The sequence below is a fragment of the Gavia stellata genome, chromosome 18, assembly GCF_030936135.1.
Source record: "Gavia stellata isolate bGavSte3 chromosome 18, bGavSte3.hap2, whole genome shotgun sequence".
Classification (NCBI taxonomy): Eukaryota; Metazoa; Chordata; class Aves; order Gaviiformes; family Gaviidae; genus Gavia; species Gavia stellata.
In genome coordinates this window covers 5000527-5020359 of record NC_082611.1, presented here as the reverse complement: position 1 = coordinate 5020359, position 19833 = coordinate 5000527, and the positions used below count along the sequence as shown (strand labels likewise).

The following is a 19833-nucleotide window of genomic DNA, read 5'->3' as shown; positions in this document are numbered from 1 at the left end:
CGCAGCAGAAGGGCGCTGTGCTCTGGGATGACAGTAACACAAACACAGGGAAAGTATCCAATGCATGAAAGCCAAGCACCTTGCCACTGCTGCGACAAGGAGTGGTAGATAGCATGCAAGTTAATATTGAACCGGGATTGCTACTGGAGTGCTGTGGCAGGAGCAAACACACCAGGAGTCACTGCAGTGCAATGGACCATGTGGACAAGCGTAGGAGGCACGTGGGGCCATGGCTTCGGCGGTGTCCAAGACCACTACGGGAGACCCTGCCATGAGAAGAAGCAGGGGTCAGGCCGAGTCACTCCTCCTCTCCCCAGGGTATAAGAATATATAGTCTTTTTACAGCACAGTGCATATTGCTAGGGCTCCCACATGCCTCTTTAGGGTCCTCGGGTTTTCTTATTAATGGGGAAAGCAAGAGCACTGTGTTGGTGTCAGTAAGAAGGGTGATGTTAGAGGGGCTGAGGCCAAGTCTGCTCATGACCTGGAGGAGGATGTTCCTTTTGGACCACTCTGGGTCCTCACAGGCACAGATAATTAACCCTGGAAATATCACTAGGGCTGTAAACCGTCTCTGTCTCCTAATATATAACGGTGCCCGTAGCCTGGTGCACCGAAGAGGTTGATGGCCGTTGATGTGACTCTTACCTGTGGGGGTTTAACAGCTCTCTCAGAGGCATTTCCTATTAAATAAGCTATTACCTGAAATGGGAGAGGGGGAAAAAAAAGTGACAATTTTGGAAAAATACAGGTGAAATTAGAAGAAGCATTGATGTCAACTCGGCGCAGTCCACTGCTGCTATTTTTCATTTGTTTTAGCAAATCTGCTGCACGAGCGCCATGGAGAGCACCCGTCGCTCCCCCTTTCAGTACCACAGGACGTTTTTCTTGGATCACCAGCCTTGGACAAACGAGAGCTGTTTAAGGATCCCAGCCCAAACTTGGGCAATTTTCTTCCTTTCTCTTAAACAAGGCTCTGGGACGCGGCAGCAGCCTCAGCTGCAGCACTGTTGTGTGGTTTGCTCGCCTACAGTGCTAAAACCTTTTAAATGTTGCCAGGGAACATGATCTGGAGAGCCCTCCCCTCTCCTTTATCCCTTGTGGGTGCCATTTCAGTGATACTCACATTAAAAAAATGCGAGTACAGTAAGTACACACTCTGCCATTGCATTTGGTCCAAAAGGCTGTGTAAGTATAAAAGCATCGGTTTAATACCTTCATTTTGTATAAAACTATGCGGCAATGAGTGTTCAGGATCGCCCCACCTGCAGCTCTGAGTTGTGGGAGCAATTTTGGTTCGGAGGTGGACTTTTTATCAACTATGATTTTCTCAAATCTGTGGAGCTAGGGAGACAACGACGCTCCGAGAGACGCGCAAAAACCAAAACAAACCTCAGGTAAATAAGGAGTCTGCCAAAGTTCACCAGCCACATGCGTACCCCGTGGATGTGGCTCCCAGTGGGGATGCTGCAGAGCCCGGCTGCGGGAGCCCTGCGCGGTCACATCCCCACCAGCCGTAGGGGTTTCCTCTCCTGAGCGTTTGTCACCATAGCGGGGTCACGGGGAGGTTAGCAGAGCGTGTCGCCGCTGGGAAGAGCAGTGCTCCTGATGTGAAATGGGTCAGGGGATGGTGTCACTGTCCCCCCGGGCTGCATGACGAAGCACCGCAGGTTTGATTGGGCTCTGCATCCCATCTTCTCCTTAGAGTGTCACCTCTAGATCAGTAGATTGCTCCCACTCAAACCTATTTTGGACAAACAAGCAATTTCCTTGCATGTGAAGTTCCTGCACAGTTTGTTTACTTTTTTGGGGGGTAGCTAACATCCTTGTTCTCCTCTGAAGTCTGGCCTTGCCTTGGTTCCTGTCTGAGACAGGAGAAAATACCGAACCATAAACCTGCTTCCCACTGAGAAATCACGACGGCTGTTAGCAGAGGTTATTGGAAAATCAAAGGGTTTGTGCGAGGGAAGAAATGCAGCTAATCCTGGCCAGGGAATTGCTGCCCCAGCACCTGGTTTCTCCTCCTGCCTCTCATCGCAGTTCTTGATGCCCTTCTGGTATGGGACCCCGTGAGGAGGAGAACTGGCCTTTGGATGCGACAATAAAGGATATCTCTCAGGGTATGGTTGCTTCAAGGTGTCTTATAAGGGGGACACCCCATAAAATGGAGAATAAGGTTCCTGACGCAGCCCTCTGCCGCAGCACGCTGCCAGGGTTCAGCTCTTCGGCGCAGCCTGGGGAAGCAGAAATCAGACACGTGCCTCCATAAACCAGCTAATTGATTACTGTCAGCCCCTGCTTATGTGAATCATCGAGCACATCGTGGCCGTGCAAAGCTGGGAATGTCTGAGATGTCGTCCTACCAAAAATGGCAGCGCTGCTGCTTGGGTCTTCCATGTGGGTGTGGAGGTGACCCCTGGACCTGCCGGCAGCTCGGTACCCGTGTTTTATGCATGGGTTTTATCAGGCAAAATAAATGTTTGGGCAGATGTAAAAAACGCTGCTGGCCTCTGGGCACGGCCACATGCGATCTGTCTGCTCTGGCTGGCAGATAATTGCAGGAGCACTTGGGTTTCTTCAAGGCTGAGTGCACCAAAGGCAGAAGAGCGATGCCTGGTGCAGGGGGGCACAACGCACGTGGGCTCCTCTGCCGGGGCTCATCTCCCCTCGGCCACACGGGTCTGCCGGTGGGCTCAGGGGACACGGGGAAGGATTGCACAGAAGAGGAGACTCATGGTCCTTCCCAGTGTGATGGGGGCAAAGGAGACCGTGTCCTGACCCATCCCCACAGCCACCCACCAGCGTGGGGAGTTTGCACACCTGTAGCTGAACTGGCCAGAGGCTCCACTGCACAGTCTGCCCGTGTGTGTAATGCATTTTCCCTGTTTCTCCAGTAGAAAGCAACCAGTGCCATGTGTGTGTCAGGTGGAGACACTGAGCTGCTTAAAGCCAAACAACAAAAGCCATCTTGTGCAACCCTGCGCCCGAGAGCAAACAGAAAGTCAGGGGCAGAAGCAAAATGGAAACCCATCCCAAAACGCATGGCTGGGGGGCATTGGTGCTGGCTGACCTCCTCGCGAGCGCTGTGCTCACTGTGTCAGCAGATTGCTTGGTCCTCAACCACCTCCTGCACGGATGCCCATGCCCTGATGGCTTCCTGGGGCTTGAGCCACGGGCAGGCAAGTCAGCAAAGCCACCAAGCTGTGCAGTGGGACATCAAGAGAAACTCCCGTCGGCTCGAGTGTGCGCACAGGTTGTGCTCCCCACCAAGCCTGAAGTCCCGAGGGCTCTGCCTGAGGATGACGGACCCCTTTCAGTCCTGAGCAAGTGTTTCCCAGCAGGTCTGTCTCCTCCAGCCCCTTCCCTCCCTAAATAGGAGGTGTGGGAAGACAAGATAAATGGGGGTGGGAGGGGGAGGCACAAGGGAGGGTGTATGGTGATCTGCGCAGCCGGAAACCCCTGGGAGCTGGGTTGGGGGACAGCAGCAGCTCCTGGGGCCTCCCGATTATACCCCTCAATAACAGCGATGAAGCTAGCAAAGGCGAGCCTGGACAGGGTAAGGGGGAGCGAGTCTGGTTCAGCATGGCTGCTGCTCTAGGAACAGCCGTGGGCTCAGCCCCAGCCCCACATGAACCTCACGGCTTTGGGGGGAGAGGCGGGAGGAAGGGGTTAAGGAAGCTGATGCTCTTTGCTATCTTTTCCCCTTGTAAAAACTGCCCTTTCAGCATTTTCAAATCTCAAGACGTGTGGGGCTGGGCACCTTATTAATATCCCAATCTGGGAAGAAACCTGCCCAAGGGTTAAAGTTTGAGGAACCGAGCAAACAAGAGAACACCTCCTTCCCCATCACGTGAGCCTGGCTGCGGCTAAAGGTCGGGGAAAAAAAGTCATAAACCAAGGCCACGGCTGCACTGGAGGGAGACGAGTGCTCTAGGGCAGGCTGGGGGCACGATGGATCTCCTGCCAAACTTTTCCTTTGTCACTTGGCTGCTCCTTGTCCTTTTCCTTAGCCTTCTGGTCCTGTAAGTAGAGGCTGGTTCCCCCAGGGTGACGGGAGCAGGAGAGCCCTGTGCCGGCAGCTGGGGAGGGGCCGGGGCTGTCACCCTCCCTATGAAGTGGCCAAGTACATGAATTGGTGTTAAAAACTCATCCTCGGTCTTCCCTGTGCTACCTTCAAGGCAGAGGCGAGGGCTGATGAAGGGGGGCTGCAGGGCTCCCCCACGCCCTCCCCATGCCAGCTGGAAGGGAAGGAGGAAGCTGGGCTGGGCGGGGAGGGAAATAAAAAGGAATTTCTTGATTTTTTTTTTTGCTTTTCTCAGCAGATCCAAAAGGAGAAGTAACTTCTGTGTTTTTAACCGCGGCAAGGTCTGGTTGGCTGCAAAACAACAGGGTGTCCCTGGCTGGGCTGGGCTCCGTGAGCTGGGAGCAGGGCCATGGACAGTGTCTATGTTTGCCCGTGTGCTTGCGCCAGCAGAAGCTCCCGTTTAAATAATTACATTGGCAAAACTGCCCTTTTGCTTATGTCACTCAGGAGACCTGTAGTGAGCTATACAGGCAAAAACTTAATTTTGCTGTTATAATTTATGTCCCTGCTCAGCTGCTGTGCTGCTGTGGCTCTACCACCTGAGCATCGCAGTAGGTCTTTGCAAAGACAAACACAAGGGCAGATCTCAGCTTGAGAACTTAATCCTTTAATCGCTGATCTGGAGAATTAAATGAGGCCCCTGAATAAAGACCTGAGGTGCCCAGGTACACCATGTTTGCCTGTGCTGGGCTGCAGCTCGTTTCAGCCCTTGTCTTGTATCAAAATGTACCTCGAATTATCTTGTACCCCAAGTGATCCTGCATTTATTGCAGGAAGAGAGCATCCTCAGCAGGTCTGCTGCTGCTGGTCCATAATTTCAGCTTTCTCTGCGTGGCAGGAACCAGCTATTTAAGCTGTTCACTGTGCTCAGGATGAAGAACTATCTCTTTTCATCGCATAAATGCATCTCACATGCTCTTTGCTTGGCAGCTATGGGATATGGCCCTTCCAGACCTTCAAGAAGCTGGGCATTCCTGGGCCACGGCCATTGCCGTTTTTGGGAACTTTCCTGGAGTACCGGCACGTGAGTACTGGCAGCTGCTGCTCTGTAGCTGCCTGAAGTTCTTGCCTGTAGCTGATGCTGGTTTTCCCATCTTTTGGGCATCTCCTTCTTCTGCGCTTCATTCAGTCAGATGGAAATGGTGCTTTCAGGTAAGAAGCTCTTTGGACACATAGAGAACACAAAAAATACTTTCAGGGTCTGGTTGACCTGAATGAGGTGTGCCGTGTTTTTCAGCTACTTTGGAATTTAAATTACTAGTTTCTCCCTGGATTTCTACCTGCTCCCCAGCAGCTGAAGTTCTATTGGAAACAAAGAAAAAAATATTGGACAGGTGCCTAAGACTGCTAATTTCTGAGAACTGCATGTTCCTTTGTGCTTTGTGTCATCCCCATGAAGAGGCTGAATTAGCCCCAGCAATGCCCCATGCAGCCACTTGCTCTTGGGCCAGCCTGAGACTAAGCCAGACAAATAGATTGCTAAATAAAACTCAAATATTGTCAAGTTACCAAACCTTACCAAATAACTAGGCAGTAGCTGGTCCCAGGTAACTGATTGAAAATGCAGAACAAAATGTATTAGCTTCAATGAAAGAGGTGTTTTAGCTTGTGTTTGCTGTGCTTACAGCATGCATGTGGTCTCTTACTAATGGTTCAGTTGATGCATGGTGAGTGTTATGTGTCCCATAAGTTTCATCCTTCCATGTAACATCAGTTAAAAACTTAATGGAAACAAAGCAAAACAAAAAGGCCATCATCACTCCGGTTCAGTAACTGCAGTGGAAGATCTCATGAGGACAAGGCAGCAGCAGCTCTAACTTGTTGAGCTGAAGATGAAATGACCCCTTGGGATCTAGTTTCGCCTGCTAACTCTGCTCACGCTAAAGCTGTGTACCCTGTCGTACCTTGTCTTGATTGCATTTTTAGCTCAGGTTGGCTAGGGGAAGTTGAAAGTGTTTTGTTTTTTTTCTCTCTGCTCTCTTTTTTCCCCTCCAGTGCAAATGTCCCCTAAGTGTCTACGTGATTCTTAAGAGCTTCTACGCACCCCCCAACCTCTGCCACTTACAGTGGGTCTGTGGGATGCACCGCACTGCCAGCTGTGACCTGCTTTTATCACTCTTCGCTGGCAAACTGTTTGTTTCTCCTTTCTCCTTTTGCAGGGAGTCCTGAATTTTGATGAGAGGTGCTTTGAAAAGTATGGCAGAATCTGGGGGTGAGTTTCTTTCTGCAGAAAAAAACCTGCCTCTTTGGGGTGCTCCGCAGCCCCGAAATAGAATGGGAAAAGGTAGGTTGCCACCATGTCTCAGCACTGTAATTCTAGCAGTGACAGCTTGGGAAAATCTAGGCTCACCGCTGGGAAAGTCTCCAGCCATTTCTCCAAGGCTTCTCTCCTGCTGGGATTTCAGTACGGTGCAGGGCTGGGATGATGGCAGCCAGTTTGGGGGGGTCATTTGTTTGTACGAGCTTTGAAAAATCACCTTTTTTTTTTTTCTTTTCACCTTCGGGAGCATTAAAAACGAAACAGCAGTGTTAGTGACCTCGGGGTCGGGGAAGCTTGCACCACAGAGAGCCCGGGGGGCTCCCCTCGTCCTCCAACACCCGCCAAATCAGCACGGCCATCCCTTTATCGCTTCGCTCCAGATGCATTAGTGAGGGAAGGCACCAATCATTTCCCAGGCACGCAGCCTGCCCAGAAAACTCCACGGCTTGGTGTCAAACTGAGCCTCATGCCTTTGAAGCTGCTCTTCTGTCTGTCTTGAGCAGAAAGCAAGCTGCAGGCTGCCACCGTGGTTTTCATCTTGCTCCCTGCTTCTCCCAGAGCCAGGGCACGAGCTACCCTTCAGCCTGCCTCCCCGCTCCCTGCACAGCGCTGGTTTTGTGCAGGGGCATCTTATCATGCTTCTCTTGGGAACCTCTCAAACCGAAGCAAAATTGTTGCACAAAAAAATCCTAGGAGGTTTCATGAAACCTAGCGCACTTTTTCGGAAGATTAAATGTTCTCAAGCCTCTTGAAGACGGCAGCTTCCCTCGGCGGTGGCCCAAGGCTCCCTGCCCTTTAGCCCACACCATGGCTTTTAAGTTTTTCTGTCTCTGTTGATGGGAAAATGGAGGAGACAGATGAGTTTTTCCCCTCTCGTTGCCTCTTAGGTCAGGCAGGGAAATCTCTTTACCCCCCAGGTAGGCTATTCGGTGTGGATTTATTGACCCCAGCTACCAGTTACGGAAACAGAGCTCAGACAGCCCAAGTGCAGGGGATCAATGTCGTGGCAAAAGCTGCCTTTTGTCTAAACCCACATTGCTTTGGCAACTCTTTAATACCACAGCCATTTACTAGAAATGCTCATGCTGTCTGTGCTTGGCACTTTCTTTCCCTTTCTCCTGTTTTACTATGTAATAAAACAGTTTCAGCCTTATCCCTTCGGCTGTTTTGTCAGAGGGGACTCAGCTGGCCCAAACCCTCTGGGCTCGAGCAGTCGATGTGCACGGCTCTGGCCACAAAGCAGGCTGCTTTTGCTCCAACTGACCGTGAGCAATGGACTCACTGTGGGTTTCTCTTGGCTCAGGATTTTTGACGGTAGGCAGCCTGTGCTGGCCGTTCTGGACCCCGTCCTCATCAAAAACATCCTGGTGAAAGAGTGCTATACCATTTTTACCAATCGCCGGGTAGGTGTCTAGTCCTGTGCTTTCCTCTCCAGTACAGAGTGCATGGACCAAGAAAGCAAGTGTTTCTTCTTGGTTCCTGTTCTCCTCCTCTGAGCCCTTCAAGCAAGTAGTTGGTCTCTGTTGTGCCCCAGTTTATTGATGGTACCAACAACAAAACAAGGGAGGTGCAAAGATCACTCTGGCTGGGACATTGGGACACCAGCCTGGATGTACCCTAGGACTGATGTCTTTTAAGACTCTTACACTTTTGTTTCCATTTCTGTTCTTTGCTGGTTGAGGTAGAGCTGATATGACTTCAGGGGCCAAGTCAGCACTTCGTTGTGGGGTGGTTTTTTTGGCATTGCTGTCATGTGGGAGGGGGCTGGAAACCTTCACCCATCTCCATATATAACCAAGTCCCTTTTGCTGTAAAATTCTCCCTGTGCAGGTCTTCGGTCTGAACGGGATCCTGGAGTCGGCCCTTAACGTGGCTGAAGATGAGAAGTGGAAAAGGATTCGCACTGTGCTGTCTCCAACCTTCACCAGCGGGAAGCTGAAGGAGGTAAAGCAGAGGCCACTGGTACTTTGCATCAGTAGCTGGAGGGGGACTGGGCCATTTCTGAGTACAGACCTTCCCCTCAAATGGGGAAGTCGCCCCATCTGTCAAGACCATGTCCATTAGCACCTGTGTTGGTGGGTGCAGTTCAGCAACACGGTGGCTGTCTACCAACATGAGGAGGGAGTCAGGAGAAGGGCATGGGGGATGAGATGGCACACAAGGTATTGCAAGCTGAGACTGTTGGACCTATGACCTGCGTTTTCTTCTTGCTAAGCGCATGACTCAGACCATGGGTACCCATTTTCCGTGCACTCAGGAGCCATGTTCACTCCCAGCTGGAGTGGAGGCTTAGCTGCATGTGGATTTTGCGAGGAGAACCGTGTTCAATCATAGTCAGATGAGCTCTGTGGGCTGGTTATTAAGATGAGAGAAAGCAACGCCTGAGGCCTGGAAATGATCCCTTCCCCATGTCTGCAGTTCCTCCACAAGCCAAAGACTTAGCAAGTCACAGAGGGCAGTGCAGAATTGCCCAGCCTTATTTGGTGGAGGTGAAAGAGTCAACAGTGCCTTTTGCATTTCAGATGTTTGCTATCATTAATCACTATGGTGAAAAATTAGTGAAAAACATTGAGAAGAAAGTGGCTAATGATGAGTTCGTGACCGTGAAGGAGTGAGTAACTGTGTGCGGCTGAAAGGAAAGAGTTTGTATTCAGTGTGGGGAAGGGGCCGTTTTGGAGATCCTTTTCCATGCTGCAGCATAGATCCCTCGTCAACTATGGAGGCCAACTCCATAGTGGTCATGGGCATGCTATGCCCCTCAGTGGTGGGCTTGCTGTGCTCTGCTCTGCCCAAACTGGGTAGTTGTGCTCTGTTCCCGGTTTCATTTTGCTGGGGATGCATTTTGAGGAAGGAGTAGGGCCTGTTCCAGAAGGCCCCCAAATTGTGGGATTTTTGGATGTCATTTTCACAATCTCTTTTACAGATGGAAATCAGAATACAGTCTTTGTTACCCCGGACTGCAGTTCAGTGCTTTCCAACTACAGGCTAGGTTTTTGACACTGAGAAAAATTGGGGGATGAACACAACTGGGGAAACTTGGGAAAATATAATGACAGTTACTGCCAAATCAGGACAGGACCTACAATATTAGGACTCTGTACTGAGTCCTTGATTAAAAGAGATTCCCTCTCTCAAGGATTGTTTCTAGATGGGCTTTTATTCGCTAATCTGGTTGGGTCCATCCTATTCATTCTCTCTTCTTCTCTACCTAGCATTTTTGGAGCCTACAGCATGGATGTGGTGGCCAGCACTTCTTTCAGTGTGAATATTGACTCCATGAACAACCCCAGTGACCCGTTTGTCACCAACATTAAGAAATTTCTCAAATTCAGTTTTCTAAACCCCTTGCTTGTATTCTTAGGTATGATACACCTCATCTTGTACAGCCCTGGATCAATGGCAGAGGTGGTGACCACCCATGTTACCTGGTAGCTCCCTTAGTAGCTTTGAGTCCTCTTTGCCATACGGGAGATGCTCAGCACTTTGCAGGATTAGATTCACCCTAGCAGATCTGTAGAAATAGTTCCCCAGGGAAACCACAGTCAAGATTTGTATAGCCCATGTGGGTCTTTGCAGCATACTCCTATAAGCAGAGAGTCTGCTTGCAGAGGCATGATGGAAAGTTTCTCTGTCACAGAGAGCCGCACTTAGTGTGGCATTGTGGCCATGTTGTGATATATGGAGGAGATTCTCAAGTGCTATTGCATGCCAGCCATGGTTAGGTAAAAAGGGAGCTGAAGGAAACAAAAAGCCATTTTTTGAGTCAGAGTCCAGATTTAGCCCTCTCCTTTCTATGCTTTGTGCCAGTTTTGAGTTTCTTGGGCCCCTTTGAACATGTCGTTCTTTTCTCTCCTTTCAGTGTTGTTCCCCTTCGTTATCCCAGTGCTGGAAAAGTTGAATGTGACTCTGTTACCCTCAAAGGTCATGGACTTCTTCACGAATGTCTTCATAAGAATGAAGAAGGAAAGAGAAAAGGGCAGCAACACGGTGAGTCCAGCCCAGGTGGCTTCTTCTCTTCACTATGCTGTCCTGAGTGCAGGAGGGACCTGGTGGCGTCTTCAGAAGCTGTGGTGTAACGCCTAGTCTCCATAACATCTCCCAGTTCATCAAACCTGGGGAGGGCTAGAAGCATGCCCCACCTGGGCTTCCACGTGGATAAAGTATCTGTGTTCATAGAGGGTCCCTAGTCTCAAACTCAACGTGCGCTGAAGCCACGAGCCTGCTGGTGGGGCTGCAAATGGAGCAGGTGTCTCAGCAAGGAGCTTGTGCTGGACAGGGTTTGCCTCCTCCCCACCCACATCTTCTCTGACTGCCTCTGTTTCTCCCCAGGACCGGGTTGATTTCCTGCAACTCATGGTTGACTCGCAGAGCTCACATGACAGCTCCAAGTCTGCTCAGACTGACTCGTACAAATGTACGTCTTGAGATCTGTGCTCCTCTCAGCAGAAAGCACGGTAGTTCCTCGTGCAGTTGAAGGAAGGAAGCAGGAAAAGATTTTAGTCATTAATCCTACAGGAGATTCAAGGTCTCAGTAGTGGGGCTGTAATGATGCTTATCACATATCAGCCATATTTTGTTATATCCCATTTCCTGGGATAAATCCTGAGGTCTGTTTGTGCAACAAAGAGCAAACAGAGTGAATATCTCCTTACTCTCATTTCTTATTTTATGTTCTCTGAAGGCCAGCGATGTTGGCTGTATTTCATAAAGCACATATGCTGCATGTACCTTGCTCATCTGTGAGCTCATCTCTATTCCTCATCCTAGGTAAACTGTTAGATTTAGAAAATAATGGCTCAGCCGAGGCATAATCCCAGTCCATCAACCTTAATCAAGGCACGATGCTTGTAAACTTTTGAGGTGCCAGGACAGGGTATTTGTACAGCACCCTGCGCTGCAGGCTGCATCCTGGCAGCGCTTGGACACTACTGTAGTACCAGCGTTAAATCCTGTATTGTCCTTGTTACCGCTGCCACATTATGCTCAGGGCTACTAATCCCTCAGCAGCGCAAGGCTCACCTCATGGCCTAGAGGAGCTGCTGGACCTCTCTTCATCTCTAACTTTTCCTGGCACGTGGCCCCTATTTTTTCTGGCCCATGAGCGCGGTCCCAGAAGATAGCGGAGACTTTTTGAATCGGGCTCAGGCTGCACATACCTTCATTCTGCTCTTGAAGAAAGCAACGTAACATTGCTGATCTTGACAGCAGTTTTCTGGCTATACAACAGTGCCAGATCCACCCCTTCGTGGTAGCGGAGGGTTAGCTGGATGTTTCCTTTACCAACTGTTAAGAGTTATGACTAGCGTTACCTAGATTGACGAGTGGGATCCTGAATTCTCAAGGGTTGATCACCATAGTTTTCAACTTCTTGCATGTGCTTTTATGCCTCTTTTCAGCGTTAAGTGATGAGGAGATTCTGGCCCAGGCTCTTCTTTTTGTCTTTGCTGGTTATGAGACCAGCAGCTCCACCCTCAGCTACATAGCGTATAACCTGGCCACCCACCCTGACGTGCAGCAGCGACTCCAGGACGAGATCGATGCAAACCTGCCCAACAAGGTAAAGGAGGGTGGGGAGATGCTGGGGTTGTTCCCACCTGTGCCTTGTAGACCCTGAGCCAAAAGCCAGGTTGGAAACAAAACAGAGCGGAGGAGGTGCTGGCACTGAGGTTTCCCCTTCCCTGGCCTCTGATGCCTGAAGGGGAAGCGTTGGGGGCTGTTGGGGTAGGGGTTGAAGTCTCATGTTCATAGCCATCCTGATTCCCCAGGCTACTCCCACGTACAACGCCATCACGCAGATGGAGTACCTCGATATGGTGGTGAATGAATCCCTCCGGCTCTTCCCCGTCGGGGGCCGGCTTGAGAGGGTTTGCAAGAAGACGGTGGAGCTCAACGGTGTGACTATTCCAAAGGGCATGGTGGTCATGATCCCAGCCTACGTGCTGCATCGTGACCCAGGGTACTGGCCGGAGCCGGAGGAGTTCAGGCCCGAGAGGTGAGGGCCAGGTGGGGGGCATAGCTGCGTGCTCAACCTCAGCCCCAGGAGTGGAAATGGCAGTGAAAGTGGGGAATGCATGATTATAACATTTAAATTAGGCATTTATCATTGTCTGACATCTAGTCCCAGCATTACCGTGAGGGGAGTTTTATGATCTACATCCATAAACTGTGCATGGAATTTAATTAACTGCATTGAAGGGAGTGACAGTGAGAGCAGCTCCCAGCAGCTGTAACACTGAGGGGTTTATGGCCAGATATTAAAACAAGAGCCACTGGGTGACTGGCACGATGCCGTGCAAATCAGCAGTGGAAGGGCAAAGACGAGTAGGAAATAAAACTTAATTTCTCAACTCAAGTTATGAAACAATCCTTGCTTAGGAGTCTCTGTCAGACCCTGCAAAAGGAGGCAACAGCCCAAGGCAGACCTGGGAGCCCCTGGAACTGCTAGTCTTCAGGTGGCCACAAAGACATTGAGGGCTGGTCCGGAGAGAGCAGGACCAGATCTGTGCCCTTGCACCAGAAGTTGAAATGCCCCTGGGAGCTAACCCCGGTGTGGGGATGTGGAGACCTTTGGGACAAAACGTGGCAGAAGTTAGGGAGGGAGATGGGTGCTGCTGTAATCACCTATGGACCCCTATGGTCACCTTATGTTGAATGCAGAAGGAATGACCCAAATGGGAGTACTCTGGCAATGGGCATGTTATACCAGTTACTCCAGCTGAGAAACCGGGCATGGGTAGCTGGACAGGAGTTCTTTAGGGATCACTTGCCTTGCTGGGAGTTCATCAGAGGGATATGCTGGTGTTTCAGGAGCGAGATACTTCACTGCTGACTTAGCGTGGCTGAGGTTTTTACCTGGACCTCGTGCACTGGGAATGAAAAGCTTTCTGACATGAAAACTAACTGATCACTAAGTAGTATTACTGAAAATGCTCAGTGGCAAATTTCTCTGTGAAGCTGATTGTTCTTCCCTGTTTTTCATGATAAGGAGAGGAATGGCTGGCATGTCTCAAAAGCAACCCTCCCTTTAGTCACACAGGGGGAGAACGTCTTTGTGTTTGCTCAGTCCTTTGATCTAAAGGGAAGACGTGAAGCTGTAGACCTGTGTGTTTTAGGGTTTGAAATCCGGGTTCAGTTTTTGAGCTGAGAGGGAGTTTTGAGAAAAGAGTAGTTATGAAGTCCATTAGCATGTTTCAGGTATTCCCTGTTCACCTAATGCACCTGGAGATGCACAGCCAACTCCAAGCAGCAGGATAAAAGCAGAGGCATAAGGTGTCTATTGAGAGAGAAATAAGGGACTTAGCTGGGTTCTTCTAATACACACAGAAACACAAAAAAGCTTTTGCCTTCCCAGACCCCTCATCACTTCAGATCTGAAAGCTACCACGTCCTGGAACAGTAGCTCTTTCTAACTTTTTTTTGTTGTTGTAATCAGGTTCAGTAAAGAGAGCAAAGAGTCTATTGACCCCTACACCTTCCTGCCGTTTGGGGCTGGCCCCAGGAACTGCATAGGAATGAGGTTTGCTCTCCTGGTCGTGAAAGTGGCTGTGGTCGTCTTGTTGCAAAACTTCTCATTCAGAACCTGCAAGGACACTCTGGTGAGGATATGGGAGGATGTGTTTCATTACCTGCCCTTTAGTCCCACTGAGATGGTCCCGCGCGCCCTCTTTTGCCTCCGTTTCAGGACAAACAGGGAACTGTCTCACATGCACATTAAATACCTCTCTTCCCTGAGGAGTTCAGAGACCAGTGAACCTTGCCAGCAGATGTGGGTTTTACTACTTCACACAGAGACCAGGGAGGAAGATTTCACTGTGGATTAGAGAGGCATATGGGAATAACTGTATTTAAATCTTCTCAGTTAATTTAAATGGTTCACTAGAAGTTACTGATACATTTTTTTTTTTAAGCCTCTACAGAAGCAAATTTAATGTCGGTGGAATATGTCAGGCTGAAATCCCTGAAGTCCTCTGCCTCTCTATGAGTGCACCTAAGTTGTGGGGTGCTCGCTCCCCCACGGTGCGCTGCCTGTCTGCCTTGACCTGGCTTAGGAAGACCCTGCTCCAGAGAGCGGAAAGGGAATATCTCCCCAGCCCACCCAGCCCACTCCAAAGCTGTGCTGTGCAACACAAACACAGCTATTCTCTGTGAGAGATCCCAAGACATCAAAATTCATCTCTTATGGGCCACCAGGCAGTCTCTAGGGAGTAACAATTTTCAGGAAAGCGCAGTCTGAGCTAAACTCGAATTGGTGATCCTCTCCCCCTTTGAGGCTACGCAGGATCCCTCCAGGTCTTGGTTTTGCCCGGGATCCCAGTGAATGCCACATGCGGTACTGATGGGACAGGACCTGCAAGACGGGGCTGTTTGACATAAAGTAAATGCAGCGGTTGCTGGAAATCACATGTCAAGCAAGCCCTCCTGAAAACATGGCAACTGCCTGTGACTCAGGCAGGCAGCACTATGTTTGGTGTTAGTTTCCAGCCCTGACCCACCTTTCTGCACTGACTGCCGCAAAAGGCTGTGCCATTAATACATTTCCTTCACGAGGCGAGCTCGGGAAATCAGAGCAGAGGGGGCAGCAAGTGTATTCAAAGGACGTTTGTTGTAAGAAACGGAAAAATCCTTATTAAATTATTACTTGGCACGGGTGCTCAGCTGGATTCTCTGCAGATTCAGATTGCAACTCAACTAGTAACCTGGAGGTGAAAGACTGTAATAGTCCATTAACAATGCAGTGACCTATCCGCCCTCCCCCAAGTCTAATGACATTTTTCTAGTCCTTTGCAATCCATAAAATTGATTCTTTTTATAACTGCCTTTAATTAAAAGGAGACAAGTTAAATATGTATTGTATTATTAGTGCCCATAGGTTTATGGGGCTCTTTCAGCCCTCTTTTCTACAGAAGATGTCATGTACATCAGATCATAGCAGGAGGGAAAAATTCATGGTGGAACACCCCTTTGGAATACATATATGGAAGTTGCAGCCTCCTCTCCCTCCACTGATGACACATTAGGCTCTGAGCCACATTGCTTAAATTTCCTGAAACGAAGCTTACTGGGATATGGGGATTTTAATCTAGCTTATCGGGCTGGGGGTGTATCACCCTTGTCCTGATGGGGAGAAGGAGGGCTGGGATATGAGCAGCATCGAAATGATGGAGGAGACTTGGTAAAACACTCTTCCCTCCTCTGCAAGCTGACCCCCTCCAACACCCGCTTTTAATGTTCTTTTTATTGAGATTTCCAGCCTACCCCATGGGAGCCTGTTGCTTTTCTGTGTGAGGTTGCTTTTTCTTCAGTACTCCGTCTGAGCAGCAATCTTAGGTTTGCTCTTCCCGGAGAGCTTATTGCTCCTCCAGCTCCCATTACAATCTAGCTCCCCTTAGTGCTGACGCGCTTCAGCATTAAACAAAATGGCACTGCGTGCTCCTCCTTAGCTGCAGCTCCCTGGATGGATTTTGGCTGCTTTTCCCTCCATGTGCAGCCTGTTGATCGGTGGACCAAGCTCATCCTACCGTGCCATGTGGAAGCCGGAATTCACTAACCAGTTCATTCAAGAGCTGAGGACTATTAAACCCCAGCTTGTAGCTCTTTTGCACTAGCGATAGTGATGGTCCTGCTATAAGTACACCTGTAAGTTAGGAAATGCATTGAAAACAAGGGGTGGCTGAAATGAATGTGGGTTATAGGGGTCTTGTCAGTGTCATGACTGTCCTTTTTCCCAGCTTACATGGCTATTTTGTTTTTTTTCCTCCTGCTCAAGATCCCGCTGGTTCTGGACACGAAAGGTTTCATGCAACCGAAGAAGCCCATTGTCCTGAAGATGGTCCGCAGAGCCCATGCTGATCTGGAGAAGTGAAGGAAGCAGGAACAGATCAGATACTCATTTCACGGTGCCTCCTCTAATTCTTGAGAGGAGACCCAGATTGGTGTGCGCGCTGTAGAAATGTCAGTGGTGCAACCCTCCATTTCACAACAGGGCGTTTGGCCCAGCACAATTACATGAGCATTATCCTAATGAACACGAGCCCCAGATCCCGCTGTCCCCGATCACAGTAGGCATTTTGCAAGACCATTTGCACTCAGGTTACTTGGGTATTTTTTTTTCTCTCCCTCTGAAGAGATACTTTTCTAAGCAATTTGATTCCAGACACTGTCAGTCTCTTCTGGCAGTGTAATTTAAATCAAGATAGGGAGAGCAAATTGCACTTAGTTAAGTAATGCTACCATTGCTTCTGTTCCTACTGCCTGCTGGGTGACTCTGTATGTCTTCTGGTTTTATTCTCCTGGGAATACAGAGTTGTTCAGGGCTATTTCCTCAGCTGTGTGCTATGCCCCTGACAAGTGTTAAAGTGGTCACATCCTTGCAGGAATGAATGCCCGCGGCAAATTTTCTGATGCTGATTTATTTAGATTTTTCTTACGATTTTAGATGGCTTTTGCATGATTCATGTTGCAGATGAGTTAACTGGAGGAGCCCAGAGACAAGCCCTAATGACTGGAGATTTGCAAAGTGGGAGAGAAGTGCCCCGCATGTGTTTCCTGATTGTTTGCTTATTTTGCAGCCATCTCCCATAGAAAGGATTGTCAACACAGGCACTGACTATACTGCTGTCATAGAATCATAGAATCGTTTAGGTTGGAAAAGACCTTTAAGATCATCATGACACCTTTTAGTCTCTGATTTATATTAGGCCATTGTAAGACCAACTTAACTGAATTAATAATGATGCAGGGTGCAGCACTGAGAGCCTTCAGATGTCCTGGAGAATGCTAGTCTGGAAGAAAAGCGTTGCCTTTGGCTATTGAGAGCTGGGAAGTCTTGCTAGACTTTGTCATTTTTTAGACTCTAGAAGATCTGTATGCTCGCATTGCATATTATTCCTCCAGAAACTGCTACTGCAGTAAAAAACTCACTTAACCTTTTCTGTAACCAACAGATGCTAAGTCTCTCTTTCTGCTCTTTCCTCCATACACAAGTAAACCCATCTGTTGGTCTCATAAGCCATTGGCCAGAAAATGATGTGGTCCTATCACCTCTCCCAGCTGGGCTTCCTCACTTCTTTGGTGGGATCCTCAAAGTATCCTTGAAAATCAGTGCCACAGAGTTGGAGACAGAAGTTCTCCTTTGCAGTTCATTCTTCCACTGTCTCCTTGTAGCACCGCAAATTACTGAGGGTGTGGTCTTGCTAGTCTCAGCCCAGCATTTGTCTTTCTGTGAAAGTAGAGGGGTTTGATTCCAGCATCTGCTCCATGCTGCAGACTGACTGACCTCATGCAGGGTTCAAAATCTCTGCATGCTCTCCTAAACACCTCACGCACCTGCTTTGCTGCACCCTTCCACAGGAGGATGTCTTCTGCTTCCGAGCTGTCAAATTTCATCACTGGGTGAAATACTTCCATGTGCATATACATCCAACCCAGTCACTATCATATATAATCATATATCATATATAATTCTTGGGAGATGAAAACTCATTATATCCTGAATGAAGCCCTATGTGTATCATCAGTAGTAAGAGCTGCTTCTGGAGATGCAGGGTTTAAGCTACAACAGTCCAAAATAAATGGCTGAGCAGAGTCATTGATGGTGTGAAGTGGTTCCTATTGCAAAACTGGGCTTAGGAAGTTTATTCACTACATAGCAGTTTTAATATTTCTTTTATATTCTTTTATATATAGATAGCTATACATGTATTATTATATACATGTACTATTATATATTCTTTTTATACTTTTTCTGTATATTTTTTAGCAATTGAGTAGAAAACCACAAAAGAGACATAATAACCTTTCTGCAGCAGATTAAATTCCCCAGGGAAAGACACCCTTGACTGGAAGTGAAAGGGAAGAGTAAGGCTGCTTCTCTAGAGAGCCACCGATGAGTTGGGTGAGAGGGTTAGAGAATTCCCAGCAGCTCAGGCAGCCACAGCTTCCCCTTCTGCCTTCGTAACCTGCAGCAGTGCAGCTCCCTTCTGCCACCAAGGTACAAAAGTGACAATTCGTCTTCGTTTTCAGCTGTTACTGTCCCCTTTTTGAAAGCCATGGCACTGTGCTTGACTGTGATGGCACATCTCAGGGGAGAACGACAAAATACAGAAGCAGTCAGAGCCCTGGAGAACAAACAGCTGAAAAGAGCCTGCACCGTCACAGCGGTTCACAAAAAGGGTCATGGAAAATCCTCAGGTCTCTGCCTTGAGAGCTGACCAAGAAGATGAGGGTGATGAAGTCACACACAGTGTCACAGGTCAGGGATGAATTAATAACCTTGCTGGAGAGAAGGCCGTAGCTTGCCCAGTGGCAGCGAGGGAAGGGTTTTGCCTCCTCGCTCCATGCCTGTGTTGGAATTAATCACTCATATACAAATGTCAACGCTACGGAAAACATCCTTCAGGATAATCTCTCTCACAAAGCTGCTTAACATTTTGGTAATATACAGTTCACTTGCAGGTGTCAAAGGATTTCAGCCTCTCTCATCTCTGTTCAAAGGCATCTTCATCTGCTGGCACCCCGCGCCGATGAAGCGGGCGAGCAGGCTGCTGCGACCGGCAGCGCCGACGTACCCGTGGAGAGACCGACTGGCAAACGCACAGCACTGCTTTATCTCCCGGCATCTGCATGGGATTTTGGCAAGGGACAAAACAATACTGAGGCGTGCCAAATCTCATCTTCATTTCACTGAATTCGGTCGTGCTTAAGAGCGGAAAGTGCTCACCTCTGCTGGTTCCCACTTGTCTTAGAGGGACGTTCGCCATCAGATTTTGGCTTTGTGGAGTGGCTGGGGGGGACCTTGCAGTGGGGAGTCACTCGGATACAGGGAGTTTTCCAGCAGGCTCAGCACACAGGACACTGTTTCTTGGCTTTATTCCAGACTGAGCAGCTATTTGGGGGTTGTTGTGTGCAAACCCTTTCTGGTCAGATTTCCGGAGGTGATAGCATGCACCACTCCCCCGTAGCTAGAGGGAAACAGAGCCATGCTCTTCAACAGCTGCGTGCCTCAGTTTACCTGCACATAAATTTTTTTAAAAAAATATTTACAGCTAGGTAATGGTGAGCTTTGTGTGCGTCCACCTTATGCCATGCTTTGATTCAGATCACAGCAAGGTCACAGAGTGAGCAAATGGCTTTCTTTTTGGATGACACTAAAGCAGAAGTGCTTCAGGAGCTCATCTAACATGCTCCAGCTGCTGACAGCTTGAAGCAAGTCCTCTACTCCCCCTAAAAGGCATATAGGATGAATATAGGGCCCTCAGCATCAACTCCTCTCCTCTACATATCCCCCTCCTATAGCACAGCACCTCTTCCTAATGCAAGCATAGCTTCAGCTTAGCAACAGCTCTTTCTGTAAGGATAGTCCACCATCAAGTTTCATCATTCAAATCTGGCCCCGTTCACTCGTGCTTCAATTATTTAGGCTGGTTTCTAGTGAGAGCACCCGCTTGCACTTAACATGGTGCTCACTCGTTGAAGTGATATCTCTGCCGGG

The 19833-nt window shown here is 49.0% G+C and overlaps 1 protein-coding gene across 1 annotated transcript; it reads left to right on the top strand.

Moving 5' to 3' along the window:
* The first annotated feature begins 3951 nt into the window (after nt 1-3951).
* Nucleotides 3952-16273, top strand: LOC104259688 (cytochrome P450 3A29). The gene is made up of 13 exons (XM_009815162.2): nt 3952-4022; nt 5015-5108; nt 6244-6296; nt 7648-7747; nt 8175-8288; nt 8867-8955; nt 9557-9705; nt 10204-10331; nt 10674-10758; nt 11741-11901; nt 12110-12336; nt 13777-13939; nt 16111-16273. Exons 1-13 carry the CDS (start codon nt 3952-3954, stop codon nt 16204-16206), a joined length of 1530 nt encoding a protein of 509 aa, XP_009813464.2. The 3' UTR covers nt 16207-16273.
* Nucleotides 16274-19833: the final 3560 nt, after the last annotated feature.

Coding starts and splice junctions, on each gene's coding strand:
- LOC104259688 (XM_009815162.2), top strand. CDS start 3,952: ATGGATCTCCTGCCAAACTTTTCCTTTGTCACTTGGCTGCTCCTTGTC. Junction 8,289..8,866: donor CCAGCGGGAAGCTGAAGGAG/GTAAAGCAGAGG, acceptor TTTGCATTTCAG/ATGTTTGCTATCATTAATCA. Junction 10,759..11,740: donor TCAGACTGACTCGTACAAAT/GTACGTCTTGAG, acceptor GCCTCTTTTCAG/CGTTAAGTGATGAGGAGATT.